This window comes from Jaculus jaculus, chromosome 1 (genome assembly GCF_020740685.1).
Source record: "Jaculus jaculus isolate mJacJac1 chromosome 1, mJacJac1.mat.Y.cur, whole genome shotgun sequence".
Classification (NCBI taxonomy): domain Eukaryota; kingdom Metazoa; phylum Chordata; class Mammalia; order Rodentia; family Dipodidae; genus Jaculus; species Jaculus jaculus.
Window position 1 is genome coordinate 95,685,622 of NC_059102.1, and position 13,918 is coordinate 95,699,539.

At 39.8% G+C, this 13,918-nt stretch overlaps 1 protein-coding gene, 1 non-coding gene and 2 pseudogenes across 3 annotated transcripts in view; 1 reads left to right on the plus strand and 3 right to left on the minus strand.

Moving 5' to 3' along the window:
* Positions 1 to 1,405: 1,405 nt before the first annotated feature.
* On the minus strand, positions 1,406 to 6,967 carry LOC101599568 (annotated as a pseudogene).
* Positions 3,818 to 3,919, minus strand: LOC123458284. The gene has a single exon (XR_006635573.1). It is a non-coding gene; the product is annotated as a U6 spliceosomal RNA (small nuclear RNA).
* A 1,310-nt stretch (positions 6,968 to 8,277) lies between the features above and the next one.
* LOC123462889 lies at positions 8,278 to 8,460 on the plus strand (annotated as a pseudogene).
* A 2,497-nt stretch (positions 8,461 to 10,957) lies between these two features.
* Plaa (phospholipase A2 activating protein) overlaps positions 10,958 to 13,918 on the minus strand; it is a 52,115-nt gene continuing 49,154 nt past the window's right edge. For both annotated transcript variants that reach the window (XM_045141876.1, XM_004658395.3), the window contains one exon: positions 10,958 to 11,680. In XM_045141876.1, coding sequence (XP_044997811.1) covers positions 11,115 to 11,680 — 566 coding nt within the window. In that variant the 3' untranslated portion in view covers positions 10,958 to 11,114. The remainder of the gene's footprint in view (positions 11,681 to 13,918) is intronic.

Genomic DNA, 13,918 nt, shown 5'->3' on the forward strand with positions numbered 1-13,918 from the left:
CTAAGTAGTGGGGTTGTATAGTTATATATCCCACTAGCCATTAATAGAAAAGAGCAATTGATAGAAGAGAGCAAGCCCTGTAAGCAAGTGGACTTGAAAGCCCCTATGATCATTACTGGAATCCCTATGGGAACCAATGCAAATTGGCATCAAGTTTGTGAATGGTCTGGTTCTGACTGGTTGTGGTCTTCATGTGATTACTGGTGACAGACTAGGAAAACACTGATGGCTGTTGACAAAATCATAAGCCAGGGAAGCTTCCGTTATATACTGTGCCTGTGTTGCTCTAGGTCAAAATCAACGCACTGTTGCCGGTTTGGTGAAATAACATGAAGTATCATGGAGGTGTCCTTTATTGCTTTTGATGCTGCCCCACTTCAGCATGGGCTAATTTTAGAAATAATAGCACAAATGCTTGGACCATTCACATTTCCAAACCGTGGTTGCCTCCCATGAGCTGTCTGCTGTTTTGCCAACCTGCCAGCTGAGGCCTGTCCTACCCATGTGCTGTAAGAAAGATCCCAGCTGCTACAAAAAATAGCCAAGAAGGAGCTTTTTGCAAGTGGTTCCCTGGTGCTTTACCAGCCATTGAAGCACAGTCTGGTGATGTCTGCTTATACCTCAGTGAACGTTATTTCCTATTATTTCCAATTCTTGACACTATTAGTCTGCCTGACTTGTTTTGGATCTGCTGTCCAAAATAGGACCACGAAAGAGGTGACAGAAAAATGTAGATATGGAAAGTTTCAAAGAAAATAAAAATTACTGAATATCCCTCCCACAAGCACAGCAACATGATTATGTATCCTCCCCTCTAGTCTTTTTATACATTTACACAGCATAGGAAAACAAAACTAGTACTGACAATTGCTCACACAGTTTCTATCTCATTTCATAGACCAATCATTTCTTTAGCACACCAAATATTCTGTGAATACATGATCTTCAGTTGATCTTCATATCCTATTATAGTAAGAACATAATTTGCTTCTAATTTTTGCATATTCAGGTTTCTCTGAATATCTGCTATTTTAAGTAATAGTAATTCAATATCCAGAGTCCCATTCCCACCTCATTACTGGGCAGCACAGGAAGCTGGACTGTTCTCCCCAGTCCTGATCATTGCAAATCCAGGAATGTGAGAATGAGAATTTCTCACTTCTTCCCCTCTCCATTGTCAGACTGCCCCTTATCTACTCTGCTGGCCATGCTACTTGCTCTTCTGGGTTCTGGAGAAGTCCATGTTTCTGGGCGGAGCCTCCGATGCCATGCAACTCTCCACCCTGTCTTTCTCACTGCAGGCTCTTCTTTTGTAGGCAAGAACATGAAATTGCATTTCCCATTTTTGTTTTTCAAAGTTAAGCAAAATTCTCAAAATGACTAGTAGAAAGTTTTCTGGTGGCCGTCAAGCTGGGCCATATAATTCAGGTTGTGGAGGTTCCATTGACACAATCTGAGATGTGGTAGTGAGGAATAAACTTATGGCTTTATTGGCATTTTCTTTTAGGGCTGTAAAACCCGGTCCACTGAAACTGCTTCTTCATGTTCCTTCCAGCATTCATAATCTATTGCCATGGCAATGCTTATATAGCAAATTCCAGCCTCCTTAGCAAGAATCACCTCTGGAACAGTGGTCATATTAATAACATCTGCTCCCTAGGGGCGGAACACGAAGCTCTCTTTCCAGGAGTTGAAACAAGGCCCCTCAATGGCAGCACCAAAATCCTAGCTTCTCAGCTGTCTTTATGAGGGCCTCTCTTGTTTTGGGACAAAACAGCTCATCCATTGGGATATGGCACACTCCATCATACAAGGTCTGAAGTCTTCTGGATGTCCTGTCAATGAACTGATCAATGAATCTCTTCCCTCAAGGAGCCGCAAGCTGTGGTCACTATGACATGTGTACAACCCTCTTCCTTCAAAGCCCAGATGTTCGCCTGGTAGTTGACTTTTGAAGGCATGATGGTGTGCTGCCTCCCATGTTTTGTAAGAAGGATGTAACCAACATTTTTTATCTTCCCCAAAATCAAGGAATCAAATGGCTTGCGAAATGGAGTATCCACATATTTTTCAGTGCATCCAAGATTTTTGGATCATTCAAACCTGTTCCACCAATTCTGAGATCTTCACAGCCAAGGCCATGTCTGTGTAGGGAAGGGATACAGCAAAGGGTGGGGGACTTTTTTTTTTTTCGAGGTAGGGTCTCACTCTGGTCCAGGCTGACCTGGAATTAACTATGTAGTCTCAGGGTGGCTTTGAACTCATGGCGATCCTCCTACCTCTGCCTCCTGAGTGCTGGGATTAAAGGCATGCGCCACCACACCCAGCGGGACTTTTTTTTAAATTAACAACATATTTTGTATGAATACATCATATGTTGGTACCCTCTTTCCCTCATCCCTATCCCCATTCCGCTGGGAAGCCTCCTCAGTGGAGGTTGCAGGTATTCCCCATGGGAATGTGGGTTATGCATTGTGAGAGCAACAGTCTTTGAGGGGAGGCAATGCCTCTGGGCATGTCTCAACCTGTGGCTCTTAAAATTTTTCCAACCCCTCTTCTGCCATGGTGTTTTCTTTCTTTTTTTTTTTTTTTGGTTTTGCAAGGCCCAGGCTGACCTGGAATTCACTATGTAGTCTCAGGGTGGCCTCAAACTCATGGCAATCCTCCTACCTCTGTCTCCCAAGTGCTGGAATTAAAATGTGCCACCATGCCCGGCTGGTGTGTTTTAAGTCTACTTCAGCAATGAGCTCTTATGAGCCTCTGGCTCTCTGCTTTAGTAAGTGGTGAGTCTCCTCAAGGTTTGTTTCCTTCACTGTGGAGCTGATTACTGATTATGTTCACCATAGAAGCAACCACTCCTGCTCATCTCCCCAATTCCTCTGTGGTTTCAGCTGTGTCTTGGCTGAAGAGCAAGGGTAGTTTATCTCCTCAGAACTCTCTCAGTGACTAAAGTACTGAAGATGAGTCCTTCCCTGCCCCAGAAGTCATTGCTGCCAATAGCTCTTCAGGGAGTGAGTGGTGGGACCTCAGAAGCCTAGTTTCTTTTCTCACTTCTCTTGCCCTCTGCAGACACCTCCTTCTGATGATAGAAGACGATATACCTGAATGTGTAACTGTGTGTTGTGTGTATGTCCTCAGGCAAGGCTCCATTTCTTAAAAGATTCCCCAACCATCTGTTGCAGTTACCTTCTTGTTGCTGGGACAAAATACCCAAACAGAAACAACTTATGGGAAGAAAGGATTTATTTCAGGTCTCCAAGAAGCTTCATCATGGTGGAAGAAGCTGGCTCACTTCATCATACATCCATAGCAGAGACAGAACAGCAAGCAAGCTGACTCTGAACTCATGAAAAGGCTAGAGTCAGATTTGTGACACACCTCTTCCAGCTAGGCTCAACCTGCTGCAGACTAAATAGGAAGCTTAATAACAATATCTGAGGTTATGGGGGACATTTACATTCAAATCACCACATCATCTCTTCCCAAGTCTATGGATTTACCTGTCCTGAATATTTCATAAAAACAGAATAAAATATGACCCTTTGTGACTGGATTCCTTTACTTAGAATAATGTTTTGGAAATTCCTCCATACATCGTATTTACCAGTACTTCATTTTACTTCTGGCTGAGTAACATTACATTTGTGTACATTTGGCTTATCAGTCAGCTGTGGATAAAGTTCTGAGTTGTTTCTACTGTTTGTTATTGTGAGGAGGCTGTGAACAGCCATGAACACATATTTGAGTAACTGTTTTCATTTCTTTTGGACATATTGGTAGTAGTAGAATTTCTAGGCTATATGGCAATAATGGTTGTAAAAATACGGAACGCTTCAAGAATTTGCATGTCATCCTTGCACACAGGCCATGCTAATCTGTTTCGTTCCAATTTTAGCGTATATGCTGCTGAGGCGAGCACTTGGGAGAGGTTTTTTTTAAAATTATTTTTTATTTTTATTTATTTATTTGAGAGTGATAGAGAGGGGGGGGGGAATGGGCGCGCCAGGGCCTCCAGCCACTGCAAAGGAACTCCAGATGTGTGCGCCCCCTTGTGCATATGGCTAATGTGGGTCCTGGGGAATAGAGCCTTGAACTGGGGTTCTTAGGCTTCACAGGCAAGCGCTTAACCCCTAAACCATCTCTCCAGCCCGAGATATTTTTTTTTTTTAATTTGAGAGCGACAGGGAAAGAGGCAGATAGAGAATGGGCACACTAGGGCCTCTAGCCACTGCAAAGGACTCCAGATAGGTGCACCCCTTGTGCATCTGGCTAACGTGGGTCCTGGGGAATCGAGCCTTGAACTGGGGTCCTTAGGCTTGACAGGCAAGCACATAACTGCTAAGCCATCTCTCCAGCCCTTGGAGAGATTTTTTTTTAAATATTTTTTGTTCATTTTTTATTTATTTATTTGAGAGCTACAGACACAGAGAGAAAGACACATAGAGGGGGAGAGAGAGAATGGGCACGCCAGGGCTTCCAGCCACTGCAAACGAACTCCAGACGCGTGCGCCCCCTTGTGCATCTGGCTAACGTGGGACCTGGGGAACCGAGCCTCGAACTGGGTTTCTTAGACTTCACAGGCAAGCGCTTAACTGCTAAGCCATCTCTCCAGCCCTGGAGAGATTTTTAATAGCACTTTTTCATAGTCAGTAATGGGTATGTGTCTGATAATAGGAAATGGATATGTTTGTGTAATGGAGTATTATACAGGTATTAAGCACTGCATGATACAATTGTGGGGTTACAGGCAAATTTTATTTGGAATCAGTTTTACTAAATAAATGTTTATTTCTTTTATATTCAAGAAAACATTAAAACTACAGAAAAGTTTAAAGGAAAAGAAAATGGGATTTTGTTTACTAAACTATACAAACATGAAATAATAAAATTTTTCATAAAACGATTTCTACAGTACTAGAAAGCAAAGTGTTTACAATTGCCAGCCCTTACATTTTAGTCCATCTATACATATTTGGTTTTTCAAGGTAGGGCCTGGGGCCTCACTCTACCCAGGCTACCTGGAATCTGCCCTGTAGTATCAGGCTGGCCTTGAACTCACAGTGATCCTCCTACCTTTGCTTCTCAAGTGCTAGGATTAAAGGAGTGCACCACCATGCTGGGCTCTCTTCTTAAAAAAAAATAATAATAATTTGAGAGAGACAGAGAAAACGAGTATGGGTGTGCCAGGGCCCCTGCTACCTCAAAGAAATACCACATTTATGTGCCACTGTGTGCATCTGGCTTTAACATGGGTACTGGAAAATCAAACCCAAGCCACCAGGCTTTGCAACTGATTGCTGCTGCTCCCCCCCCCCCCACGAGGTACTTTCTTTTAAACATTCAATAATGCTAAGCAATTCACAATAATATGGAACACATTTTTTCCCCAAAGAATTAGATTAAATTTAGATAACATTTGATCAAGTCCACTATATTCATACAGTGTGGCATATTAGTATGGGGTAAATATTTAGTGAATCAAGATACATTTAAACACAGTTAAAAGACATTATTCAAGTCAACCAAACCCCAGACTGAATATAACCTCATCAATAAGTCTTTTAGTACATCTTCTAATACTTGTTTTAAAAAGTGTCTTGTTAGGCTACAGAAAAGGCTATTTTAATTTCTGTACTAGCAGCTGTGATTACTTCAACTTAAAGTGACAAAACCAGTAATTCTTTATAGTCATGATTCCTTGACCCATTTCACATCTGATTTTTAAGGCAGGTATAAAGAGAATACAACATTTTAAGGAAGTAAAGTTCTTGTCAGTTTTATTGCTTAAGCAACAACAGATTAAAAGATAATTGAATTTATGTTTATTCTTTGACTTTATAGATTCTGATAATTATTCCTATTTATGTAAGAGTTCAAACACCCTTGGTTTATAAAGCTAGCCACAAAAAGTGGCTGAGCATTTTTCTATATACTTGTTTTCTTATAAATTCTATAACCTGATATAAAGAATAATAATTAACTGGGGACTTAGTGTATTACTAGACGTGAAAACATCCCTCTACTTAGTTTCCCAGAGTTGATAAACCAAAATTAGATCAGCTGAAGGAGGCTATGGTTCTAGTAGCAATACCGTAATACTCTGAAAAATGTATACTTTTCTCCCAAGTTCTGTTTTGGCACATATTTTATTGATCTCGGTAAAAATGTCAATGCATTAACATGAAACAAAGGAATTTTATACAAAACTACTCTCCATTCTGTAATTATTTTGCATGTATCCCTTGAACAATAGTCAAATTTCATTGTGATTAGGCAACAAACCAAATGTAAAGAAGTCTTGTACATAAAACTTACCACCTATGAACATGAGTCTTGGTAGGGGAGCCAAATATTCCAATCTCATGTGGTTTTCAAAATGCATTCATTTCATTTTGACTCAAAGTAATTAAAATTAACTTCCATATGTAAACACTATTTTAATCACTGATTTAGATAACAAATTTATCTTAAAAATTTAGGATACCTAGGAACCAGGTTTCACAGAATAGCAAAATAATTTTTGTAGGTAGAAAATAAATTGCTTTTTGGTTGAGTGCAATGGTCTTCTCTAAGTTTTTGAAGAGTTAATGAAAACTTCTCCTTGAACTCTGCTTATGGGCTCTACTAAGAACAAACAAAATTTAACTAGATGAAGTTAAGCAACTAATCATTTTTAACTGCTGAGCCATCTCTTCAGACCCAGCCCATATTCTTAAATCAGACTGCACCCAACCATTATTCAAAGGTAACTAGCTTTACAAAATATTGCAAAAATTGCAATATTTTGTAATTGTAAGTTTGTACTTACAGTTGCATGCTAAATTGGACATCCTAAGTATTGTAACAGAGCCATGCTGATTCTGTTTTGCCAGTTAACTTTAACAGTTTAAATTGCAACTTAACTAAAAGGAAGCTGCAATTCAATACTTAGCAATGTATATAACTCCTCAATTTACCTTTCACTCATTCCCTTTTGGCATTTTGCAAGTGTTTCCTTGGATTAATCTAAATTACCAAAGCCCTTTCTTCCCCTACTGGGAAAAATTACCCTTCTTATGCTACACAGTGTGGCATTAAGAAAGGAAGCCACACAGCTTTTTAAAAAATATTTTATTTATTTATTTGAGAGACTGAGAGGCAGAGAGGGAAGGAAGGAGAGAGAACGTGTGTGTACACCAGGGCCTCCAGACACTGCAAACAAATTCCAGATGCATGTGCCACCTTGCACATCTGGCATATGTGGGTTCTTGGCAACTGAACCTGGGTCCTCTGGCTTTGCAGGCAAGTTCCTTACCTGCTAAGTTATCTTCTCTAGCCCACCTTTTTACAAACTTTCTCCTGGGCCTTCATTAATATTTTAGTTTTATTTGTTGGGGGAGGTAGGGAGAGAATAGGCACACCAGGGCCTCCAGCCACTGCAAATGAACTCCAGACTCATGTGCTTATGTGGATTCTGGGGAATCGAATGTAGGTCCTTAGGCTTTGCAGGCAAGTCCCATAGTTCTTTACACAATAAATGTTGAGAATATTATTCACTGTTTTAGTCAAAGTCCTGTGTGTGGTGATAAAAAAATACTCTTCCACATTAAAAACTGATGTACTGGAGGCTGGAGAGATGGCTCAGCAGTTAAGGTGCTTGCCTGCAAAGCTAAATGACCCAGGTTTGATTCCTTAGCACCCACATAGAGCCAGATGCACAAAGGCGTGCATCCATCAGGAGTTTGTTTGCAGTGGCTGGAAGACCTGGTATACCCATTCTTCTTTTTTTTAATTTTAAAATATTTTATTTATTTGTTTGAGACAGAGGAAGAGGCAGAGAGAAAGAGAGAATGGGTGTGCCAGGACCACCATCCAGTGCAAACGAACTCCAGACACATGTACCCCCTTACGCATCTGGCTTATGTGGGTCCTGGGGAATTGAACTGGGGTCCTTGGGCTTTATAGGCAAATGCCTTAACCACTAAGCCATTTCCCCAGGCCCTCATGTATACATTCTGTCTCTCTTCTCTCTCTGCAGGCAAATAAATAAAAATATTAAAGTAACAAACAAACATAGATATACTGGAGCTGCAATTCAGTTGTTAGAGCACTTCCTTAGCACACACCCGGCCTTGGGTCCTAGCACTGCAAAGTAACAAAACAAAACAAAACCACCCAAGCAGACTTTGTTTAAGAAATGGGATTATCCAGGACCCAGTTGTTTGAGTCACTAAACTGGCTGGAGGTGCTCATGTTTTCCATTATGCTCTTCTGCCCACCACTGTGTGTGCCCAAAGGATGGCCCACAAGCAGATTTACTACTTCAACGGGCACTATAAGTACCAGCATGTCACGTTACCCAGAGAACTTTCCATATAAGTTGGTGTCCAGCAGAGTCTAGGATGGGTTCATTACATGTTTCATGAGCCAGAACTACCCTGTCTCTTCAGGTGACCTCTTCCAAAAAAAACAAAGATGTAGTACGTCTGGGATCCTCAAATCTTATCCAATTTAATGTACACGTGTGTATGTAAGCATTCAGTGAATACTTAAAAAATGTATAAATGGAGTTGGAGAGATGGCCCAGTGATTAAGGTGCTTGCTTGCAAAGCCTAAGGACCTGGGTTTGATTCCCCAGTACCAATAAAAAGTCAGATGTACAAAGTATGCATACATCTGGAGTTCATTTGCAGTGGCTGCAGCCCTGGCATGCCCATTTCTCTATTTTCTATCTCTCCCTGCTTGCAATTAAATAGACCCAGAGAAAAAATATTTTTTTAAAATAAAAATGTACAAATGAGTCATCCAAATCTGTGCATGAGCTGTCTTCTTCACAGCAAAAGAGCTCAGTTAAGTGCAACTGCAAGGAGGTTATTATATTTAAGACAGTTTTAATATAAGTGCCTGTTAACATTACCCGTTACTTTTGTAAAATAAAGTTGGTATGTTGCATTACAAAAAAAAAAAAGAAATGGGGATATCCTAGACATGGTAAACTGTGCAGTTAATGGATGCTTCCTTTCCTGTATTAGTTGCTAGGATGTTCAGAAACAAACCATGGCCTCCTTCCTAGGAAGCTGTGGTGGTTTGATTCAGGTGTCCTCCATAAACTTAGGTGTTGTGAATACTAGGTTCCCAGCTGATATAAAGATTTGAGAATTAAAGCCTTCTGGAGGCAGTGTATTGTTGGGAACGGGCGTATGGGTATTACAGCCACTTTCCACTTGCCAATGTTTGGCACACACTCCTATTACTGTTGTCCACCTGATGTTGGTGAAGAGGTGATGACCACCCTCTGTTCATGCCATCATTTCCCCCTGATCATGGAGCTTCCCCTCAAGTCTATAAGCCAAAATAAACCTTTATTTTCACAAGCTGTTTTTGGACAGGTGTTTTCTGCCAGCAATGTGAACCTGACTGCAACAGAAGCTATACCCGCTATATGTACTTGGTTTAAATTTGGGAGTACTCTTAGCTTCTCTCTCTTAAGTCCTTCCATTATCTTTATTTTTAAAAAGAGTAAAAGCACCCTTCAAAGAAAGCTGGTTTGAGGATTAAATATTAAACAGTGTGGTATAGTCCCTGAACCATACATACCAAGGGTTTAAAAAGTGTTAGTAACACATAGGCCAGGCGTGGTGGCGCACACCTTTAATCCCAGCACTCGGGAGGCAGAGGTGGGAGGATCGCCGTAAGTTCGAGGCCACCCTGAAACTCCATAGTGAATTCCAGGTCAGCCTGGGCTAGAGTGAGACCCTACCTCAAAAAAAAAAAAAAAAAAAAAAAAAAAAAGTGTTAGTAACACATAATAGGAAATGGATATGTTCATGCAATGGTATATTATACCAGGTATTGAACACTGCATATGATACGACTCTTTTGGAAAAAATGTAAGCCACATATCTATCAATACACTTGCTGATTTTCAAGTCTGATGTATGTTGCTTGTACAATTCCCTAATAAAAGTCAACATATTCCACATTTTCTTTGAAATAATGAAAATGACCAAAAATACACATCAAAACTGAAATGAAAAGCAAAATTACCTCAAATAGAAGGGCAAAAGAAACTAGATGTAACTTGTGATGAAAATAATACAAAATAAGCAAAGATCAAAAACAGAATGCAAAATGAAGTTACCTCATATAGTGAAGGGAAAATCAGATCTTAACCTGTCATCAATTTAAGGTCTCATCTGTCTAAACTCACATGTGCTATAACTCACCAACTTGCTTTTTCTTCATCCAAAAGTAAACCATCAGACACTTTCCATTTACAAATAGCTTCAGAAATTATTGTATTTTCAACATGTAATCTATAACCAACTTAATTTTTTGCAAGTAAATCCTGTAAGATCTTGAAATTTTTTCAGTGCTGTTGAAAGAATCCAACAATTAAAGTGGAGAAGTTAATATACAAGATAGCTATTAACAATTAACAAATGTTATACAGATGGGCATAGTGGCACACGCCTTTAATCCCAGCACGTGGGAGGAAGAGGTAGGATGATGGCTGTGAGTTTAAGACCAGCCTGTGACTACAGAGGGAGTTCCAGGTCAGCCTGGGCTAGAGCGAAACCCTACCTCGAGAAAACAACAACAACAAAATAGTTATACATAAATAAAAGCCAGTCAAGCCGGGCGTGGTGGCGCATGCCTTTAATCCCAGCACTCGGGCAGAGCTAGAAGGATCACCATGAGTTCAAGGCCACCCTGAGATGACAGAGTTAATTCCAGGTCAGTCTGGACCAGAGTGAGACCCTACCTCGAAAAACCAAAAATAAAATAAGATTAAATTAAAATAAAAAAAATAAAAATAAAAGCCAGTCATATAAATAAAAGCCCCTGTATTCTCCTAAATGGCTAATATAGGAGAAAAAATGCCAGTAAGTATACTAGTGTTAGTGATTAGTTCTTTCTTAAATTGGCTTGATGCTTTTGAAAACCTACCCTTTACACAGGAAAATCTCACAGTTCATCAGTGCAAAAATTTTATTTATAATTTTCCCCCTTCACACCACTTTACAAGATCTCAACTTAATTCACAGCAATTGTTTTATCATCTGTAATTAGTCATGTAAAATGTAAGAAAAAAACATTAATCAATTTAAAATCGTAAACTCCCTTCCCCATGGCTACAGCAAATTTAGGATAAGTCTGCAACACTCACTCACTTTAGCTGGTTCTGACACTGAAGCATACTTTTTTATCTGAGAATCAACACCTAGAGACTTAGCTAACTGTATGGCATTTGAATCATCACTGATAAGTGTCCCAAGAGCCACAAGAAGTCTAAAAGTGGCTTCTAGGTCTTGTACAACTTCCAAAATTGTGCTTATTACTGACAAACATTGAGCTTTCCCTTCAAGGTCATGGTCTTTATGAAGACAAACAGAATAGTTCAAGGTCAATGTAGCCAGAGCAATGTGAATGTTCTTATTGCTCCCTGATTTCAGTTCTATCGCATGGGATATCAGTAATTCCCTCTGGGACATCATAAGCTTTTGTCCTGCCTGGCCAACAAAACAATTGCAAAAAGTTCTAAGAGCAAGCAGCTGGTTTGCAGGTTTTCCTTTAGGATTCAGAAGGCTGATCAGATGGCTGCTGAAATGAGCCCCTTCCTTTCCACTGCAGAAGTTCTCATTCACACTGGGATGTTTAATTGACAATCGAAGAATGTCAAGTGCAGGAAAGACAATATCTATTAAAAGAAAACTTCATTAATGTTTATAAAAAAATGAGAAAATTCCTTAGCACTGTTACTCAAACTTTACCTTTTTATTTACAACTTCCACAAGTATAGAATAGACAATATACCATAATCATAATCTCCCCCTTTTCTCCCTCCCCAAACCACCCTCCATTGAATCTCTTCTTTCCAATTAGTTTCTTCTATTTTTTTTTAATGGAAGATATGTTTTATATTTTATTTATTTATTTGACACACACAGAGAAGATGACAATGGATGTGCCTGAGCCTCTAGCCACTGTAAACGAACTCCAGAACCATGTGCTACCTTGTGCATCTGGCTTACGTAAGTCCTGGGGAATTGAGCCTAAGTCCTTTGGTTTTGCAGGCAAGTGCCTTAACTGGCTAAGCCAACTCTCCAGCCTAGTCTCTTCTATTTTGATGTCATCATTTTTCAACCATAATTATTCAGGTCCTGTGTAGATAAGTTTGATGAATATGAGAGCCACTTTGTGTCTGGAAGACAGTATTGTAAGCAGTCCTCCCCTTCCTTTGGCTCTTAAATTCTTTCTGTCATCTATTCTATAATGGACCCTGAGGCTTGGAGGGTATATGTTACTCAAATTTTAAGGATTTTATTTTCCCACTACAAAATTAACACATGATCATTTTTAAAAACATGTGAAAAATCATATGCTTATTATATAAAATGAACTTATTATTGAATATTTTGTTCATTAATTTTTTTACACTTAAATAGACTGGATTTATTGCTACATGCTATAAAAACATCAAAGGGCCTTATGTACAATAAGCATTCAATAATGAATAAAGACAGTATGGACTCTGCTTTAAAAATGCTAAAAAGCACTGATGGATTCCTCATAAGACAGTGGGAACTTTATAACTGAGCGTGGATAGACACCATCTGACTGTATGTATTCAACAATCATAACATGACTGTAAGTGAGGAAACCTGACATTATATGTTCCATAACATGAAGATATTAAGCACCACCATTTATAAAGGATCTTCACTAATATATGCCCAATCAAAACAAAAACTTGGGCTGGAGAGATAATAAACTGCTTGACTTGGAATCACCAGAATCTGAGTATGATCCCCCATATTCCTGTAAACCAAATACCATGTTTGCTGGCATGTACTTGTAATCCCAGTACTCAGGGAAACAGAGAAAGGAGTATCCCTGAAACTCACTAGCTAGCCAGTTTAACCTACCTGGTGAGTTCCAGGGAACAGAGAGAGCCTGTTTCAAAAAGGCAGATGGTCTGCCGGGTGTGGTGGCACATGCTTTTAATCCCAGTACTTGGGAGGCAGAGGTAAGAGGATCGCTGTGAGTTTGAGGCCACCCTGAGACTACCTAGTGAGTTCCAGGTCAGTCTGGGCTAGAGTGAGAAAAACCAAAGAAAAAAAAAAAGGTGGATGGTTTATGGAATAGCACCCAACGTTACCCTCTGGCTTCAGTGAGCATGTGCACACATGCACATGTGCCTCCTCTCCCCAAACACGAAATCTTCATAAACCAAAACTGCATTATGCCACTCAAAGGAAATACAGAGATCGAGGAAAATATTGAGCAATGAGCCAAATGTACAATATGGGAGATTTTGTAGGGAAAAAGATGATTTTTCAATAAAGCAATGGCATGAAAAAAGCCATGAGGGAGAGAACACTTTTGTTTTACAAAAAGATAGTAGTGAGAAAACAGGGAGGAACCACAGCACAGTTAATAGCATAGTTAATGAAGAGTTTCTTGAAGAGGACACAAAATGGTCTGACACAGTTTACAAACAGGTTCATGTACGGTCATCACTGTATTATTACAGGTTGAGAATTCCACATCCTAAAACCTGAAATCTCAAACTTTTTAGCACATGTACTAAAAAGCATGTCTAGACTGGAGAGAGGGCTCAGAAGATAAAACACCTGCCACACAAGTTGAGAATCAGTGCTTTGATCCTCACACCCCACATAAATACTAGGTGAGCATGGCAGCCCACCTATAATCCCAATATCGGTAGAAAGACAGAGGATCCCAGGGGCAAGCTTACTAGCTAGACTAGTTGAACTAATGTGTTCTGGGTTCAAGTGAAAGACTCCGCTTCAGAAAATAAAAGTGGAGAGCAATGAAGCAGGACACCAACATCAACCTCAGGCCTCCACACACAGAACATGCATGCAGATACATATGCAATCCTACACACATATGCATTAGCCCCCCTACCCCA